The 19,518-nt window shown below is 44.3% G+C and overlaps 1 protein-coding gene across 1 annotated transcript in view; it reads left to right on the top strand.

Moving 5' to 3' along the window:
* utrn (utrophin) overlaps positions 1-19,518 on the top strand; it is a 146,484-nt gene that overhangs the window by 82,574 nt on the left and 44,392 nt on the right. Inside the window, 5 exon segments of the mRNA XM_071530212.1 lie at positions 5,595-5,724; positions 7,525-7,793; positions 8,915-9,061; positions 12,058-12,136; positions 13,563-13,623. Of these exon segments, the coding sequence (XP_071386313.1) occupies positions 5,595-5,724; positions 7,525-7,793; positions 8,915-9,061; positions 12,058-12,136; positions 13,563-13,623 (686 nt within the window).

Genomic DNA, 19,518 nt, shown 5'->3' with positions numbered 1-19,518 from the left:
TAATCGCACATTCAATTATCCAATAAAAGGCCTGCGTCAGCGTCCAACTGATTAAACTCATCAATCAGCTCTATTAAATTAACGGCTTTTAGGGCGAGAAGAGCGAACAAGGGACCAAGTGCTTGTGGGCACTTTTAATGACTCTTTTTATCTTTCAGCAACAGTTGGCTTTTTGTCTTCATTGGGAGGAAAAGTCCTGTGTGGTAATTTTGGAAAGCGCCTCCAAATGTTCCGGAGAGAAAGTAAAATTGAAGACACAGGAAAAGTAATTGTTTTTTTTTTTTTTTTTTTTTTAAAACCTACTATTTACTCCTTATCAATGTCTGCTCTGCAAAGCTAGCCTTGCACTAGTCTCAACATAATGCATGCTAAACTGGCATATAATAAGCCTGTCCAAAGTGAATCTAATAATCCGCCACACTAAGCCAATTTAATCATGCTGTCGGCATGATTGATTAGCGCCATTTGTACCTGGACGGACGGGTCGTAAAGGAAAATGAAATGGATTAAAGTGCTGTGCTGGACTGGGCCTTATCTCCTAGAAGAGGACTCTTTTTGACTCACTTTGAATAATTGCCTATCTTTGAGTAACTTTTAATTTGTTTACTTCTACTTCCTCACCATGGAATAGTTCTCGTGGTCAGGAGTTGCGTGATGTTGGAGTCGGCGTGCGTCATGACTGTCAGTGCTGTCTGCCATGTTGGCTGGATCAGGCTTTGTTTTAGTTGGCTCAAGCTAAGTTTGTTGTTTGAGAAACAAACACAATGTTGTGCCTAACAGCACATCTTAGCTGCTCTGAAATCACTGTGCACCATTGCCTTGGCAGGAACACGGCATTGTGATTAAAAATAATGCAAAAATTCAATACATCTTTTATCTTGAATAAAAAATTAGAATAATAATGCAATGTATTTCTTCCACCGAGCAATGCAGTTCTCGACAAAGTGATTTCCCATTAATATTTAAATCAACTGTCGAGCGACAGTATGTCATACATTTATCAGGTACTTTACAAAAGCCTCAAACATAACTGAGGGCAGCAACTGTGTGTTTTATAATTTACATTTTACAGTCTGTAGGTATTTTTAAAGAGGCCAAGGCTGGGGGCAGTAGATTAGTGGAGCATGTCATACAGACAGCATACTGTAGCTTCAACTTGGAACAGCCTGTGGCAGTTCGCATAGACAACAACCCCCTATGATTAGCTTTAGCCTTTCCAAGCTAACGGTGGACGTCCAGCGCGAAGGAGCCAGCAGATTTTCAGCCTCGAGTCACACTGAGCTTCATTCATAAACTGCTCATCTGCATGCTGTTGCAAAATGTCATTTGGCCCAGAAGGCAACAGCTTAAAACTTTGCTTACATCAAAAATAGACCTGTTAATTCCCTTTCTTTTTTTTCCTTTATTTGCAAGCGAATCATAATGAGTCAGCGGGATAGTGCTGACAGATTGCTGCGCCTCAGTCCTGCTTTAAGTTTCAAAGCAAAACAACATAATGTAATTTAGCTGTGTTTTATCAGAATAGACGGAGAACAAGCTCCCTAAGCTTTTGTGTAGCACATGAGGGAGCTTGATTGAAAGGAGTGGGAGTGGGATCAGTACAGGTAACAGTCAGGAGAATCCCAGACGGACTCTTAGCCTCTGCTCCCTTGGGCATGTATGGCAGGCTATTTTTTTTTCTTGTTTTGTCAGCTTATATTGTTGAGGCCCCTTGAAATTGTGTCAAGTCTTTTCAAATTTTGAGAGCTGGGGGATAGTGGTCCTTTTGGGAGGCTTATGTGTTTTTTTTTTTTGTTTTTTTTTTGCTTTTTTTTGCTCCTGGAAGAAGATGAGGAGGGCGGTAAAATTGCAGAGAGGTTGCGATAGCCGGGTTTTGAGAGAGGGAAGAGGGAGGTTTCGGCGGAGCACTGAAAGTAGCTGTGTTGTGATGCTATCTTATCGCTTCCACAGCACAGGGCACATGGCGATAAGAGTGTCTGCTCTGCTACCCCGGCCACACACACCACACACTCTCACACACTTGCATGGACCCGCAGACACACCCTCATACAGACACAACCACACATACAGATGCACAAACACACACACACAGCCAAGGTCACCGTCATCGCTCACAGCTACAAGATACACGTCATAAGTATTGTGGGACTGACAAGAGAGAAAATGTCATCCTTGAAGCGTCACATCCTGCATCCTTTCTTCTTTTTGACCTTCTCAAATCTCCATAGAAGTCCAGACCACATTCTCACTTGTGCCGGTACTAAAAAACTATTAAAGAGAAGTGTAGCAGGGGAAGGAGAAGAGCAAAGCGAAGACCTTCCCTTTTTTTATATTTGACGTAGACAGCCTTGCCTTATCACTCATAGTCAAGGTGGGATTTGATGGAAATAAAAGCAGTTTTATTTCCCTTGAACAAGGTACATGTGTTTGATATTTAGCTCTTGTGCTCCCTCTAAAACGCGTGTCCTGGTGTGACATTGTGATAATCTGAACTTGTTGAAGTTTCACTGAAAAGATTTGAGTATAGGGGAAAGGTTTTTGGTGTTGGCGTCTGTCTGAAGTTGGAGGCTACCTAGGGGCTGGATGACTGACAGATGCTGTTCATGACAGGGCTAATGGTAGGTGGCACTTTGTGTTGCTATGGTTACAACCCTCTCCAGCCTCGACTGTCCCTCTTTGGGGCCACTTAACCTTTTCAGACGTTTTTTGAGAGAACACTGGTGTCATAAATTTATATTGAATTTATTGAAATACTAAAGTAATACAGTGAAGTCAAGCAAACTTTCTGGGAATTTGCTCTCTCTCTCCCTCTCCATTTTACATTTTACATATATATAAACTACCAAGATTGCATACAGAACAGAACCAAAGGAGGAGGTATAGCAGTTACCAGCACCAGCCAGTACTAGTGGCAGCAGTGTGAGCATTCATCAGCATGAATGAGTGTAAAAGCAGCTCAGCTTGTGGTGCCCGCATCTGTAATTTGCAGGAAGATTCTAATGTAGTGACGTTACAGAGCTGTTGTGGAAGTTATTTTTAGTTGCTAAAATCCAGGCAATATGCAGAGAATATTTGCGAGTAAATAACATCTTCACACTTAATCCAATTCCTACTAAAGCCTTAAACAAAAGCATCTGTGTGTGCAGAGCTGAGAATTAGAAACCAAATTCTTGGTTGCTACAAGTCGTCGTCCTTGTAGCTTCTTTGTCTCTCTCTCTCTACCTCTGGATTGTTATCTCTCTTTCCCATACACTCATCTTTTCCTCGTCTTCTATCTCCTCTCATTCGGTCCCTATCTATGAACATCCCCACTCTGAGCTACCTGTCGATTACGTTTCCTCCGTTTGAGCTGGGAGAAAATCATTGGTACGGAGCAAACCATTCATTAGCGGGGGTGATTTAATTTGTGTTCAGCAGGAGGCTCAATTTCAGCGTGAGGGTACATTTGGCCAGAGGTGGCTGTGTGAAATTGTCATTGCAGTGATCTAAACTCAACTTTTACAGCAGCTTGCTCTTCTAAAAATACGCTTTTTTTTTTTTTTTTTTTTTTTTATGGAGGCGAAACCACAACAAGGTTGAGTTCATAACCTCATTTTGGAGGATTGTGCCCATCTCAAGGCCTGTGTTATTGGCCTTCTTGGATTGTTATTGCTATTGCCCATCCTCCTACTCTACTTTTCCTTTCTTTTCTTATCTCTTCCAAAACTTTTCAATTATAAAGTGCAAGGAGTAAAGATTTCTCCCCTCAATCATTATTGCACCCCGCTTGCAAAATGAACACGTGGTCTTAAATAATAAAAAAAAAAGTTAAAAACCCATCTCACTCAACCCAGCATGTAGTCATCTACCGCTCAATCGATGTTGGGCAATGTTGTGTGCAAGAGTGAAAAACGTCATCGTTTTCGGCACCTCGTTTTCCCTCAACTCCTCTGTTTGTCTGATAAGTGTGAGACTTTATCAAAGCTAGCCGTCCCATCTAATCAAGTTGCCTCACAGCATCGCGAACTACAACGTCTCCTCACAAAGCAATCACACACTCCGATAGGCATCGAAGTCCCCCCGGGGTCGCGCTTATATTAAAACAAGAATAATTATACTGGTACATGCCACGCTCACTCCCTCTCACTCTCTACTCCAGTTTTATTGCCTGCTGTGCTCCGGTATGGCTGAGTAGTTGACGTTGGGGAGAGTATGAGTAAGAAAGTGACCCTCAAAATCTTCAATGGACTGTGTGTGTGTGTGTGTGTGTGTGTGTGTGTGTGTGTGTGTTGGTAGATTGTACTCTGTTGCAGTGTGAGCCTGTCTGTGAGCGGTTGAGCAGGATATGTGGTATTACTAGCTGACTCTGTAATGATAATGCCTGCAGGGGTGTAGCGCCCAGACGTTCCACTTTATTCTGTGGATCGCTCAGCTAATTTCACGCCGACCCCGAGGAAACGCCTCATTTGACCCTGCATTCTCGCCTTCAATCGCTGCTCCGTTGACATCGCTCTCACTCCTGCTGCCACTCTCTCTCTCTCTCTCTCTCTCTCTCTCTCTCTCTCTCTCTCTCTCTCTCTCTCACCTCATTCCCATGGTCTTCCTTTTAATAAGGGAACACCAGGCAAAATGTTTTGTTCTGCAGCTATCGTCTAATTAGCCGCTGATAGTGTTGTTTATCGCATCTATAACCTGAACATAAACATCTGCTCTTATCCTCCGTTCGCATGCGTGCATGTGCGTGTAAGTTAATCAAGAGTGCCTCGTTTATAATATAATGAAAGCCAGAGCAGAATTGGGTGATTATTAGATATTTCTGCAGGGGGGGGGTGGCAATCTGGATACAACACACTGTTCAGAACACGCTGGGTTCACCTTGAGTTCATTGGCGTAGACTTGATCAGGAGACGACAGTCAGATATCTACATACCTACAAACAAAATGTCATCAAATTATCTCTTAAAGTCACAATGAAACCACATTTTGAGAACATTTTGCTTCCTTAATGTGATGTATTTCCTGTTGAAACAGGATATTGGGTTAGGATAATACAGGAAGAGTGCAAACCAGTGGGATATTAGTTGGGGAGAGAGGCAGTTTTATTTGATGGGAGGGGCGGTGGGGCGGGATTGTTAAAAAATCTGTGATGGTTTTATTGGTTGGAATTTTTATGTGCTGCAATTCACCACTAAAGTTTTTCCTTTTTGTCTGGAAGTAAGAGTATTGAGATTTTGATAGAAAAATGCAATAAAATACTTTTTTTTTTAATCATTTTTGGCATAAATTGTCAAATAGGTATGCAAAAAAGTCATTTGTCATTTCAGTGTGACTTTAAAAATGAGCTCCACTGAATGATTTTACAAAATGTTCTCACTTTCTCATAGAGATGGCTCATTCTGTCTTCAAGTATTTGGAAAAAATTACTGTCAGACTGTCTGGATAACACACTGAAGCCCTCAGTCTTTTTCACACTCAGCTACCATGATCGACACAAACTCAAAATGTCTTACAGTGACTACTGAGAAAAGAGTTTGTTTGTGGTATCTAATTCTAACTTAATACTAACTGTGTCATACAGACTCAAACTAACCCGTTGCCCTGTGTTTTCCCTGCAGGTGCTTTGTTCGGAGCTGAAGGAGCGTGAGCATTTGGTGATCAGCACTTTGGACCAGGCCCGGATGTTCTTGGCTGACCAGCCCATCGAAGGCCCCGGGGAGCCACGCAAGAACCTGCAGCCCAAGACTGGTTTGTTCACACTCTCTACCACATACCACAGAAACTACTCATACCACTCACTTTTCAACAGGTTTCTGGAAATTCTGGATTCAAAGTCTGAATGTGATCATTTCCAAGAAAAATGGCACAAAAAAGTCTGTAAATGTATAGAAATACATTGTCCTTTTATATTTTATGTAGTTGTAAACCAATTATTATTTCACATTTTGCAATATTTGTTGTTGAAAAACAATCTTTAGTTTTACATTATGGGTTAGTCAGCATTTTATTGCCCAGCCACTATCAGCTTCCATCATACTGAGCTCTTAAATAAAATGTCAAGAAGTTAAGGTCTGGAAAACGTATGGAATTTTAAATTGGGAAATGTTAAGCACTAATGGTCCATATTACCTACTACTGATGTGCATTTTCTACTTCCTTCTTTGGCTGTAATCTAATAAAATAAGCTCTAATAAAAAGAGAGCTAATATTAAACCTCAGTGGTCTGAAAGCACTTATAGTCAATTCAGCAGACTTAGGTCAAATAGTATTTGCAAATAAGTTTTGGAGCCTGTTTTTAACCAGCTTGGAGTACCAGATGAGTGAGTGGGCTTTGTCATACAGGACATACGAGTACCAAAAAGTTTAGGTTAATCGCTGGAAAGTATTTGTAAAGTCAATCTACTATTGATCTGAAACGTCTTCTGGTTCTCTAAGCAGGTTGATCCAAAAGCTAGGCATGATCTGCCCCAGTTCTGAGGTTGAATGCCCTTGAAATACCATCCACTAAACTTTGAACCGCTGCTCGCACCAGTCTCAGAGACTAGCACCAGCACTAATTCAGCATTCTGTCTCTGTCCTTCTCGGATGAAGCATGGAAGTCTTGGTTAAGTCAGCACATTTCCCTTCAAACTAAAACCCTACTGTGTAAATAATTAAAGCAACCCAAGGGGCTGTGTACGGGGTGTGGCAAGACTTCAGAGCTCAGACTGATTGGCTTGTTGTCTGTGATCTTTGATACGGATATCAAAGCGTCATCTCATTGTATAAATAGATAAAAAGCTGATTTAAGATCAGAGACGGCGTGCGCTGTTTCATCAGTGTATATGGGATTTCTTAGGGTGACACTGATCTGAAATCTTAACAAGTTTGATTGTCTTAAATTCTCTCTTTTAGTCTCTTGCTTTGTCTGCGCCAGTGAATTGAGTGACCTCTTTTCCCATTTCGTTTGTACCTCACATTCTTCATTATCAACGACAGATACTGTCACACTGCGTATCTGCATGACGCGCTATCTTTGTCTCGCAGATGTCCAGAGCCTGGCTTGGGTGTGTGCATGGGAGGGAGGGAGGGAAGGAGAGAGGGAAAGAAAGAGAGCAGCATTGTAACAGATGAAGATGGTAATTCAATCACAATCGTGCTGTGAGAGAGATAAGAGCTTAGAACACATAAAAGCTGCACATCTGCCTTTGTAGTTTAAATGGGTCGTTTCGGCTGGGGGACAGTTTTCTCCTTCTCCTCCTCCTCTTGTCTCCACTCTATTTATCTGCATCCTCTGATATGTCACCTTTAACCCATCCTAACCGCCTCACAACTATCCTCTCACTCTCCATCCCCTTTATTCCTCCCTCCTCTTCTCTCTCACCCTCTATCCTTCTCTCCATCTCTACCTTTGTTACTTTCATCTTTCCTTTCTTCTTTCCCTTCCACCCTTTCCCCACTTGCTCTTCTTACCTCTCCCTTCACCGCCTCGCTCCTCCTCCACCTGTCTCCTTCCCTCTCTCTCCCTACCTACATTTCTCCCTCCGTCCCTGTCTCTCCCCCCTCCAGACCTCACCCCGGAGGAGAAGGCGCGCGGCGTGGCCCGGGCCATCCGCAAGCAGACGGGCGAGGTGAGGGAGCGCTGGGAGCGTCTGAAGGGGCATGTGGGCGGCTGGCAGAGTCAGGTGGAGCGAGCCCTGGAGCGGCTCCAGGAGCTGCAGAGCTCCATGGACCAGCTAGACCTGAGGCTGACCCAGGCGGAGGAGGCCAAGGTCGACTGGCAGCCTGTAGGGGACCTGCTGATCGACTCCCTGCAGGACCACATCGAGAGGACCATGGTGAGGAGGAGGGAAGAAAGCCTGACATTTCACTTGAACTCGTCACACCCACCTTAGCTGCAAATTCTCACACAATTCCCACACTCCTCTTTTCATGTTCAGAACTATAAGTCGTCGCCACAAATGCACCATTGGGGCTGTACAGAGTCTGTACTTGATTGAATTATTCTTTATCCGTTTTACCCTTTTGCCAGGTTAGTCCCATTGAAATTGAGTGTGTCATTTCCAAGGGAGACCTGGCCAAGACAACAAGCAGCACATTTACTGACATGAAAACAACAAAAACGTCCCGTTATATATCAAACAATTGAGGAAGAAGTGAGAGAAAGAGAATGAGAGAGAAAGGGAGAGTGTCAGAGAGAGGAGAAACAGTGGCACAGACATAAAATAGTCAACTCAGGATGTTCAGGTTACATGAGGAGAAGCGTTTCCCCCCTCTCTCTCACTATTGCATTAGTTTAACTATCTATTACTCCACACAGATCATGATGTATTGTATCCCCATGGCATCACTTTGTGCAGACAGTCTGGCTGATGATATCACTTAATATCCATCGAATATAGGGGCCAACTTCACAGATAAAGCTATCTAGTAATATGTGACATTACAACCATGAAAGCACATCCTCTTTACCCACTATGTGACAGGCACAGTATATAGGCATAAAGTCTCCGTTGACAGGCACAGTAGGCACTTGAAATGTGAATTACAACACATCTGAATTCAAGAACTTGGATTTATCTCCCAAGTGGAAATTATGAGGTCAAGATTGTAAAGGATGGGGCACCCTGGTGGCTCACCGAGTAGGGCGCGTACCATTTGGCTCAGGCCTTCCCGCAGCGACCCGGGTTCGAATCCGACCCGTGGTCCTTTGCTGCATGTCCTCCCCTCGCTCTCTCTCCCATACCTTCCTGTCTCTCTCTCACTAAATCTCTCAAAATAAAGCATAAAATGCCAAAAATAAATCTTTAAAAAAAATTTAAAAAAAAGATTGTAAAGGATGTAGAGAGATAAGCAGCAATTGAGACAAACGGTGGATAACAGGCATTCAGTGCAAAAACAACTTGATACTTACTCACTTAATAATTGCTTATCCTAACGTCCACTCCCCTCTGTCCAGGCCTTTAAAGAAGAGGTCGCCCCGTTGCGTCAGGATGTGCGCCTGGTCAATGAGCTTTCTGCAGAGCTGACGCCGCTGGACGTCCAGCTGTCCTCCACCGCCTCCAGACAACTGGACCAGCTCAACATGAGATGGAAACTGCTACAGGTGAGCCTGAGTTGCCCCAGGGGACTCGACATGATGATGAGATTGCAGGGGCCACGCTTTGAATCCTTCCCCCAAACTATTTTGATTGATTATTACAACTGTTACTTTCTCCTTGTTGTAAGATTTCATGTTTAGGTTGTGTTTTCCCACACCTTCCTTTCATTCCTCTGTGACGGTCTACCTTTTCATATTCTCATCAAGGCTAATTCATTTAGAAATTGCTTTGCACAAAATTAATTTGTGACAAAGTGCTTTACAAAGCAACAAAGGGCAGATAAAAACAAAAGAGAACAAACACGACAAACCAGTCACTCATTTTCTCTTTCTTTCTATGCCACTTCTCATTCTGGTGCATTTTGTCTGTATTTGCTTATATATATATGCTTTCTTTAATATATCCTTATCTGTTCTCCCCCTGTTCCCTCTTTCTCTCTCTGTCTGCCTGTCTTTTTTTATCTTTCTCTCTCAGTCTCTCTCTTTTTTTTCTTCTCTCTCTGTCTGCATGCTGATTCTACTTTGTGTCAGCCAGACACAAGGGACTGAGAGTTGTCCCTCTACCTGTGTATCTGTTTTATTTGAACACAACTCTGTGCTCACTGCGACACTTTGTCACTCTACATCAATGGACACTATTGTCACAGCACACCAGTCACATTCGCTGCTACTCCACCCACTTGAATGCCTTGGTCTGATTCTCTGCGGGACTCGCTGAGCGTTTCTCGGAGCGGGGCATGTTTCAGCCCTGGGGGGGGGAAGCCATGGAGAAGTCTCTTTAACAAGTCACCAGAGACAGTGAGAAGAGACGGGATGTTGCCATGCGAGTGAGCGGGTGAATTCCCTCCTAAGTTTGTATGCATACAAGCGCATACCGATGTGCAAATTCACAGTGTTTTTAAGTGTGCAAGTTGTGTAAAATTCTCTCAGACATGTTTCTGTTTGATCAAACGAGGTCTTGTCCTCAGTTCTTTTACACTGCGTCCTTGTCAGACGTCAAATACATATTGTAGGTCAATGTAGTCGAAGTCACAAAGTTTAGACCTTAACTTATCTCAACGATGGTAGGGGCTCCAAAGCATTTTAGCGAATCTGAATCCAGTATCAAATCTTCTTATCGAATCTGATTCCTTTCGAATCCCTTATCGAACCTCAATAATTTGTTTGGGAAAAAAGGACAAAATATCAAAAACACATCACTTGTCCATCGCTCTTGAGATTTCGCAGTGTTTTCATTTAATTCTGAGAAGGGTGCCCATGCTTTCAAATGTTGACAAACAAACTGAGAAATGGGGACTGGGGATGCAAGCGTATGACATCATTGGCAAGGGGCCGGGGGGGTCAATAAGAGGATTCGTTTGATTTGGGTATTAACGAATCTGGGTATAAGATAAGATGAGATAAGATAAGATAGCACTTTATTAATCCCCTTTGGGAAATATTTTGCTAACTTGGAACCAGTTCCAAAATGTAACCGGGTAACGGAGCCCAACCCTAATGTCAATTTAATTCCTGTCTGGTCAAAAGAGTGGCAAGAAGTATTTCTAAATGCTTGTCTAGTGTGATGCATATTCGGATCACAACCATGGACACCCAACAGATAGCCAGAGATGGGTGCTGAGAAGTGGGATAGTATCTCTCTCTTTAATTACGGCCTCCTTGGGTTTCCCCGTTTATTCTGCTTTGCCCGGCTGGTCAGTGTTACCCGAGGTGACCAGAGGCAGGAGGAGGACGCACAGGTCACACAGCCCAGCTGTGATGGCATCAATTTAAAGGACAGCAGGCAGCCACAGATGGACTGTGATCTTTGCAGACATTGCGGTGGAAAATTGTGCAGCGAAGTCACATTGCATTTGTATAGAGCCTGTTTCAAATTCCCTTGCATGGAGGCACGCATTTCCAGTATTTACGAGTTATGTATTAATAAAAATGAAATCTTGGGAAGAAAATTAAAGTAGAAAATCAGCCTCTTATAATTGTGACACTGTGGGGACACAGTGTCACAGTGGGGGCACAGAGTGAAACTGTGCAGATGGGCCAATTTGTGATTTTCCCCATGTACAGACATGCGCTGCCCTAGAGAATGACCGTAACTCAGATACTGAGACTGAGCAGAGAAATAGACCGCACATATTGTACCCATTTCTCTTGTCCTCCCCCTTTCTTTCTCTCAGTGTGCAGGAAGGCAAAATCTTCTCTAATAAGCCGAATCTGACTGTGTAGTTTGATGATTTGGTTTTCATATGCAGACAGCCCCCATCTTCTTCTCTGTGGGACAGTGACCATAATAGTCATTAGTGGGCAGAAGGAAACCAGGCTTTTGGCCATTCTATGCCCATTTTCTTGCTCCCTGTGTAGAGGGGCCTTATCTGCCCACCATAGTGCCTGGTGTGTGTGTGTGTGTGTGTGTGTGTGTGTGTCTCAGTAGCACAGACTGCCAATATTATCCTGGTAGTCAGCCTGATGCAGCACAATAACCCGACAGTCACGTAGGACACAGATGCACTGCTGGAGAGGTCAATACACAGCTTGCGTAGGAGCACAGGAGAGAGTGTGTGTGTGTGTGTGGTTTGTAACTCACACCTGCACGGTGCTATTGTTGTAAGCCCCAAGTTTTACTGGATGCGCTTCAGGCCAAGGTGAAACACTGCTGAATGATGGCTCTGATTTTGTTCTCTTTCCAGCAGTATGTATAATGGAACTACCATAATGTACAGCATTTCACTGTGAGGGTTCGGGTAAATTCTCTTCAGTTCAATTAACTCAATTAACTGCTATTCAACGATGCTATATAATTTCTGTACAATGCTATACACTCCAGTTCACTGCTATTCAGCGCTTAATGATATAGCATTCATTCTCTGTAAATTAATTCAAGATATGATATAAAAACCTTTTTACCCCGACCATGACCCCAACTCTGGCCATTGCACAGTACTATATACATGTGTATGATTCTATGGCTGACTGTCTTGTGTCCTGTCTGTCTGGTCATTGTGAAGGTGGCAGTGGAGGACCGGCTGAAGCTCCTTCAGGAAGCCCACCGAGACTTCGGCCCCTCCTCCCAGCACTTCCTCTCCAGTGAGTACGGAGCCAATTACTTTTCTTAGGAAATTGGGAAACTTTCAGGAGCTCAGTTTGTTTCCACTCAGTTACAGTACGTCTCATTTTTTCATTTCCCGTCTTCCATTTTTCCACGGTTTTGGTTCTGTATACTACCTAGTCATACATGCTCTGAGTGGACAGACATCCACACACACACACACACACGCACACACACATACACACACACGCACAAAGGCAGTTTGGTTTGCAGACGAGGCACTTTACTCTTGAATAATGCAGGGTTTAATTACAGCTCTCCACTGGCTCCCTCCACTTCCTCTCCCGTCAGAGTGGTCATTAACAGGGAGAGAGAGAGTTGGAGACAAAAGGGAGAGAGAGAGAGATAGAGGGAAAAGACAAATGCAGGAGTATGACCATTAAACGAAGCAGCCAGTCCGCTTTACTTCCCTCTCTCTATCGTCATTTTGTATAATCACACGGCCATTAGTGGGGGTTTTTTTCTGCTCCACTTGATTTGCCTGTGCTGGCTCTCAGACACGGACAGAAAATGGACGGGTGTGTGATTCTGAGCAGGTGGGAAGCTTGGCTGCTACGCCGTGTCACCAATAGACACAAATTTACTAAGTAAGCATGCTGGGAGCTCGGCGACGGCAGCAGACAAAACACCACTCTGTCTCTTCTTTCATCTCCCTGGCACAGACACTATCTACTCCATCACGCATTCACTCTCATTACACTACTAGCTTAATATTCCCTCGGGGATCAATAAAGTACCGCGTTCTTATCTCTCCCTATCCATCTAGTGTATCTCTCAATCTCTCTTAATCTCTTTCTCTTACTGTCTTTTCATCTCTCTACCCGTGCGTAGGGCTGTGTCGAGGAGGGGAAGCGGCAGGGCAATAAATCAAGCAACAACTCTGCTCCGTATGGCTCTTGAGAGCTACTAAAGTCTTACATTTAGCTGCTTTTCATATCATATCAAGTTGTCATTCTGCGGGTTGCCTCGGTCTTTGAAGATCTCATCGCTTATCCATTCTCTTCACTCTGTCCTCTATCTTGTATTCTCATAATGAAACCTGCCAAGATTACACATTATGCCGGGGACGTGGCACCTTTTTGCAAATATGGGCATTAGATCTGTCTATTTTGATCTGTCTTTTTCTTTATTTTTTCTTGCCCTCTCCTCCTCCTCCACTCCCTCTTTCTACTGAGACAGCAATACCAATTTACTTTTTTTTTTCCCAATTTCATGCACAGTAAGAATCTTATTTATACAACTAGCCTACAGTATACCATTATGGAAGTGTTAGACGTGAGAATTATTTAAAGGCGAGCTCCAAACGCTAAATTGGATTACTGTACTGCATGTTAAGTCGTGCTGCGTTTATTCAGATGGTGTTTTGATTTTGACCGTTTGCACTTTCTCTCTCTCTCTCTCCAGCTTCTGTACAGCTCCCCTGGCAACGCGCAGTTTCTCAGAATAAGGTTCCATATTACATCAAGTAAGTGGCAAGAAATGCCCTGGACCACTGTGTCTGTGCCTCTGTGTAAACTCTTTCTGCATAAATTGTGTTTGTTGTTTTATGTGTGTGTGTGTGTGTGTGTGTATGTGTGCATGATTGTGCTGTTGTCCGCATAGTCGGATGATTATTGTAGTTTTGGAGCAGTTAAGCCTGAGGAATCAATGGGTATTGCCTGTACAAATTCATGTTGTGTTTAAAACACTTTTCCCACATGTTTTGGTATCTACCGCCTAGATCTGTGAGATTCCAGCTAGAACCGTACAGTTTGTGTAGTTTGTAAAAATGTCCACAAAATACCTCCTACCTCAAACATCCCTCACCAGCCATTTATGATGTTATGGCTGTGATATCCAAGAGGTCACACAGTTCTGAACAATGAGGTAAAACCTATATATTCAAATAACCTCTCACATCGTTATTCACAACTTCAACTCCACCTGCGTCTCCCTCACGGTGGATCGACTAAATGTCGTGCACAGCATGAAGTTGAGTTCACGTTTTTAATTTTGCATTGCAAAAATGCCAGCGGGTTGACTGTAAAATAGCAAGAGAAAAGAAGGCCTGCACTCTCACATGCAGATAAAAAGTCTGCCGTATTTGAAATAGACCCTTATCTTGAACCTACATTTTTTTCCCGTGGAGAATCTATTACCTTAATCTTCTCAACCATTTCTTGTTAGAGCTGTGATCTCCTGTGACCTCTCACATGCATCACACACGGATGGTCAGGTACCTATGGTTGCATGTGTATTCCTCGCACGTACCTCATGCGTTGCGCTCCCCATTAGGAACTTCTTTCTGCCGATTTGCTCCTCGGTGTATATTAAAATTCAAGGTGTTTCACCTGCGCATTGCACATTCAGTACGGCGTTAGCTCTTCCATTTGAATAGATAATACCTGGCTGCGTCCCTCGACAGCCTCCATCACTATTCTAATAGTCAGTATAACAACTTTAGCTGGGCGTCTCGCTTCCCATTCTAATCCTTTCTAAATCAGGCCAAGCAGCAGGCAACGTCTCTATTTAAAGAACCAGAGAGAAGGCCTTTGGTGATTGCAACCAGGACAGCTTTGCCACTGTTTACGAACCACGAAACTTCGCACTTTGGCGCCCCCAAATACAAGTTATAACTGTTTGGATTTTGGAAAGTTTGAAGGACTTCCCTACCAAAAAGTTTGAAGGGCCTCACTACCAAAAGTCATGTAGCATGACGTCAGTAAACTGCAGACTCCTCAAATCCAAATGTCCTCTTTTTGTGGCAGGCGAGGGTGCAGATGCTGAGAAAAAGCTTTTGGCAGCAGCACTGCTGCTTTCGCTAGACAGAGCGCTCGCTTGCTGCTGTTCAGGAGAAAGTTTTGTGTTTTGTGCTTAAGTTTCGATTTTTCACTTCTTGTGCGCCGAGAAGAATTCCCACCAGTGACTATACCCGACACCAGGATTTAATTTGGGCAAATAGGGTGAATCTACGGCATCTCATTTAGGGGGAAGGGACGCTCATCCCTGTTACAGCCCCAATTTGAGATGTAGGCGGATAGGATGGATGTATTTGTACATAAAAATCTTGCCTAGTGCAGCTTTAACTAGGCAGGTCAGTGAGAGAACAAAGTGTTATTTTCAGGGGCGGCATGGCTGAAATCAAAAGACGTTTTGAGGGGAAGCGGATAAGGAGGATGGATAAATATGAACCGACAAAGGGGCAGGCACACACAGAGAAATGTGGAGAAACTGATAAACAGTTGAAGGCGCATGATATGGGACGAGGTCAAGAGAGAAAGTTTTCAGGCAGACGATAAGGAGACAGACGGGCGTGGAGGAAAATAGGATTTAGACAGAAAGAGAGAGGGGGGGAGGGGGGGAGGGGGACGACACCTGCACTGTGTTTGGGCCTGCAGCTTGGCACTGGAGGGGATCAGAGATGAAAGCCAGAGACAGACACAAACTCGGAGGACAGGCTTATAACTTTGGAGTCAACAACAGCCTGTGATCACAGATGTGCCCAGCCAATGAACCTGCCCACGCCCACACACACACACACACAAACACGCACACAAACACACATGGTACACACACAAAACATACACACCAACAACCGATGATATATGCGCACACACAAACAAGGATGCAAATGCACTAGCAAGGATACACATAGACACATACGAACAAGCGCACACTCAAACGTGTCTAACCAAACGCACACACACACAAACCTTTCTGAACACACACACCATATGTTGTGTGTCCTTGCCTCTAGGCTTGTTGAACCCAGGTACACAAGCAAGTTTTCCCTCCTCAGGGCCGATCTCACATTCAACACGAAATTGCCTCTTGGAAACAGGAAAACGGGAAGAAAGGAGTCAGTCTTCCTTGAACTCTCTGGCTTTCATGGCTTTTAACACTCTGTTGTAGAGCTTTCGCCACTGTGTCGCCTGTAGTTAAAGATCCCCCAAATCTTTTGATTCCCCTCCATGACCCCCATCCATACACACACATATATACACACTTAGATTCGTGCACGCTCATGCACACCCACTTATGTGCGCTGTGAAAAGTGAATTCTAAATCTGTCACTGCTCGAGCGGTGTCATTCTAAGGAAGCTTGCATCAGTCTTTGACACATCCATTTCTCCAACCTCTTCTCCTCTCCCATCTCCTCCTCTCACCCTCTGCATCATTTCTGACAAAAGGCAGCTGATTGAACCACGTCTGGTCCACCCCCCCCCCCCCCCCCTGTGGAGAGGCGTTCATGTGACATATTGGGGGAAATCAAATGGTTTCACGCGGGTTCTTTGCCAGCCGCCACGTGCCGGCGACCTCAGATGCCGTCCCATTTGACCCGTGGCGTTTTTGGGTGTAAAGCATGCCCAGAGAAATATGGCATGGCTGTGATTCCTGCAAGGATTTAAGCTTCCCCTCACATTCTCTCATCACACTACTTTATATAGTGTCTGTCTGTGTCTGTATTTTTGTGTGGAAAAATGTGGCACTGGAAACATGTAGGGGTGAGTGTGTGCTTGTCCTCCCCTGGACGTCTTTGTTGCGCAGGCATCTATGGTGACTCGTCAAATTAATTTTAATTGCATTTTAAGAAGAATTCAAAGCTGTTTAGAATGTATTTCGAGTGCTGAAGAGGAGGGTGAGGGGGCGATAAAAAAGTTAAAGTTTTACGAAGAGGAGTAAAAAAAAAAAAAAAAAAGAAGAGCGCGGGGGGGGAAGCGGAGAGAGAGAGAGAGAGAGAGAACTGAAAGCCAGAGAGAGACAGAAGATGTCAAGCGGTGAATGCAGGCACTTATCACTTGTCACGAGCGCTTCATGATAAGGCTGGCAGGAGGCTGTCAGTGGGAGAAAAAAAAGTTGCTGAAATCTTTCCCTCTCCCTGGCTCACTCAGATATTTGACTAATTCTGTCTCGCCGGATATCCAGATACACAAGTAATCAGTCATCTGCAGGCTTATGATTATTCATGAGGGTGCCTGCGTGTGTGACAGTGACAAACTCCCACCAGGAAGGAGAGCTGCTTTTGTGCAGCGGCGAGTGTTTGGCTGGTCTGTGGCCAACAGCTTGATGGGATGCTTCCACCCCTTGCCCCATGGTCCCATCCTACCATTAAGATACACTGTTTACATGGTCGCCATGGATACGTGCCAAGGAAGGGTTTTGTTATTGACTGGTCATTTGCTCCCCAGAGGTATCGATGTTGACCATTGGTATTTGCATATTTAATATTCTGTCCTCTTGTGGGACAGACAGACAGGCAGAGATGTGGTGAGCTACAGTGTAGAAGTGAGTAATTAACAAAAAAGCCACTTAAGCTTCTGTTGGTCTCTGTAGTCAGGAAATGCCTACATTAAACAGGAAATGTCAAAGGAAGCGGCCATCACTTTGATAACCTTAATTGTTATGGTTCCACTCTGTCAGCCTAAAAGGGTCAGACGACTCGTTTTTATCGGATGGCTCCAGCTGCCTGCTTTGCTTTCACAGACGGATCTCTCATAAAAAATATCTTGTAAAAGGTTATTTTTCCCCCCACAGTACCCAAGTGGCTACATAAATTTCATCTTTCCTTCACCTCCCGCTGTATCCCGTTCCGTGACCCCATTTTATTTATTGATGTTTACTCAGAGATGTCATTTAACGGAAAATGTCATCTGCCTCACGCCTCGCCCCACCAGACTCAACCAGCTTCGACCCCAGACGCTCTCAGCGCTCACAGACAGTCACCTCCCGGCAAATCACGAGCTCTACTACCATTTCTGAATACAAACTCTTTAATTTCATCAGCACCGTTTTCTATAAAATGCTTCAATGTTTGAAACTTTTTCAGAACATGGTCCTGTACACAGTAGCTCACTGAGTTGGATCATTGCACCAATGCTGCCCGGGTTAAGGGGTCATCTCTCACTGGGGCTACCCGTGCTTAAAAAACTAAAAATAAGTCTGCACTCATGGTTCTGTCGGATGTTCACCAAACAGCATAAAGCAAATTTGATACATTTCTGAATACAGAGTGAGCGTCATAGGTCCTCCCACAGAGACGGTTTGTTTTGGGAAGACCTCACACTGGGATGAATCTTCGAGAAGATTTCAAACGTCTGCCAGCAAATCCCTCAGTCTTTGTCCCCTACTGTTTAATATTCTCTGATGCCTCTCTTCCCGCTCACGATTGTCTCCCTCTGTGTTATCTAATCCGTAGCAGCTTTGTAGTATATGTGTCATCGGTTCGCCTCTTTCTCCTGAAGGAGAACAAAGAAGATTGTTAGGCTGAACAAAGGCGCAGCGCTGAGGACAGTTGAACCTGACAACACGGTTGTCCTCATTATGGCATTCATGAGCTGTGGATGTAAGCAAAAGCCGTCCAATCTTTTTGTTGATGGAAAAGCTGCCTGCCTCTTTGTGTGAGTGTAAGTAAATAAGTATGACGCAGGTTTTCGTAGCACAGTAAGTTGATCGCGTGTCTCATCTTAGCACTAAGGCTGTCTTGTCTTTGATGTCCTACACTCAGATTTGAATGACAAAACTGTGTTTTACTGCGATGGCTGTTGGCAGGAGTTTCAGCCTGGGTAGTCATTATTCTTCCTCCCAGCGGGGCGGTGTGTGCGTGCGTGTGTGTGTGTGTGTGTGTCTACCTGCGTGTACGTGCATGCCATTCACAAAAGCAAGTTGTTATCGGCAAAATCCCCTGACTTGGATTCATCGGAAGCCATTGTCAGTTCAGTCAGGCACTTTGTAGGCCAGCTAAATAAAACAAGACCCTAACGTCCCCCGAGGGCGCTCCAGGCATTAGCGATGCGAGCACAGGTGTGAAAGGGGTCATCAGTCTCTACGGCCGATGAATAGTGATGAACATCTGCGGACGAGGAGGGCTTCTGTAGTCCACTTCCCCACCTCGGCTCTCTGTCAGCGCTCCACTTCCCATCTTGCTGCCTGTCAGCGGAGAGCAAGCCGCAGCACAACCACAGGGGAGATTCTGCATTCAAAAACAGACATTTAATTTGAAATCCCTCTTTCAGAAAGCCTCTCCAACATCCCCAAGTTCAAAGTATGGCTGCTGACAGCCAGGTGCCACCCCCTCCCTCCCCTCCCCCCTCCTCCCAAAACACACACACACACACACACAGCCACCACATCACGGCCAGCAGAACTCATATGGATGCACAATGGATTGGCAGCCGCAGCCACAGAAAAGTCAGATTCTTTGCTGTCCTCTCTGTGAAGACAACCACGTTTGATCTGTTTTGGGGTGGGTCTTATTTTATTTATTTATTTATTCAGTTATTTATTTATTTATTTATTTATTTATTTATTTTTTGAAGGGTTGGTTCTTCAGTAGATTTGGGTTGTTTTTGTTGTTTTGCATATGTGTGTGTGTGTGTGTGTG

Source organism: Centroberyx affinis, unplaced genomic scaffold, assembly GCF_046629955.1.
Source record: "Centroberyx affinis isolate AG114_WGS23_722 - 3 ecotype Tasmania unplaced genomic scaffold, CSIRO-AGI_Caff_v1 ptg001901l_1, whole genome shotgun sequence".
Taxonomy (NCBI): domain Eukaryota; kingdom Metazoa; phylum Chordata; class Actinopteri; order Beryciformes; family Berycidae; genus Centroberyx; species Centroberyx affinis.
Note: the sequence above shows the minus strand (reverse complement) of the source record. Positions and strands in the feature narration are given on the sequence as shown.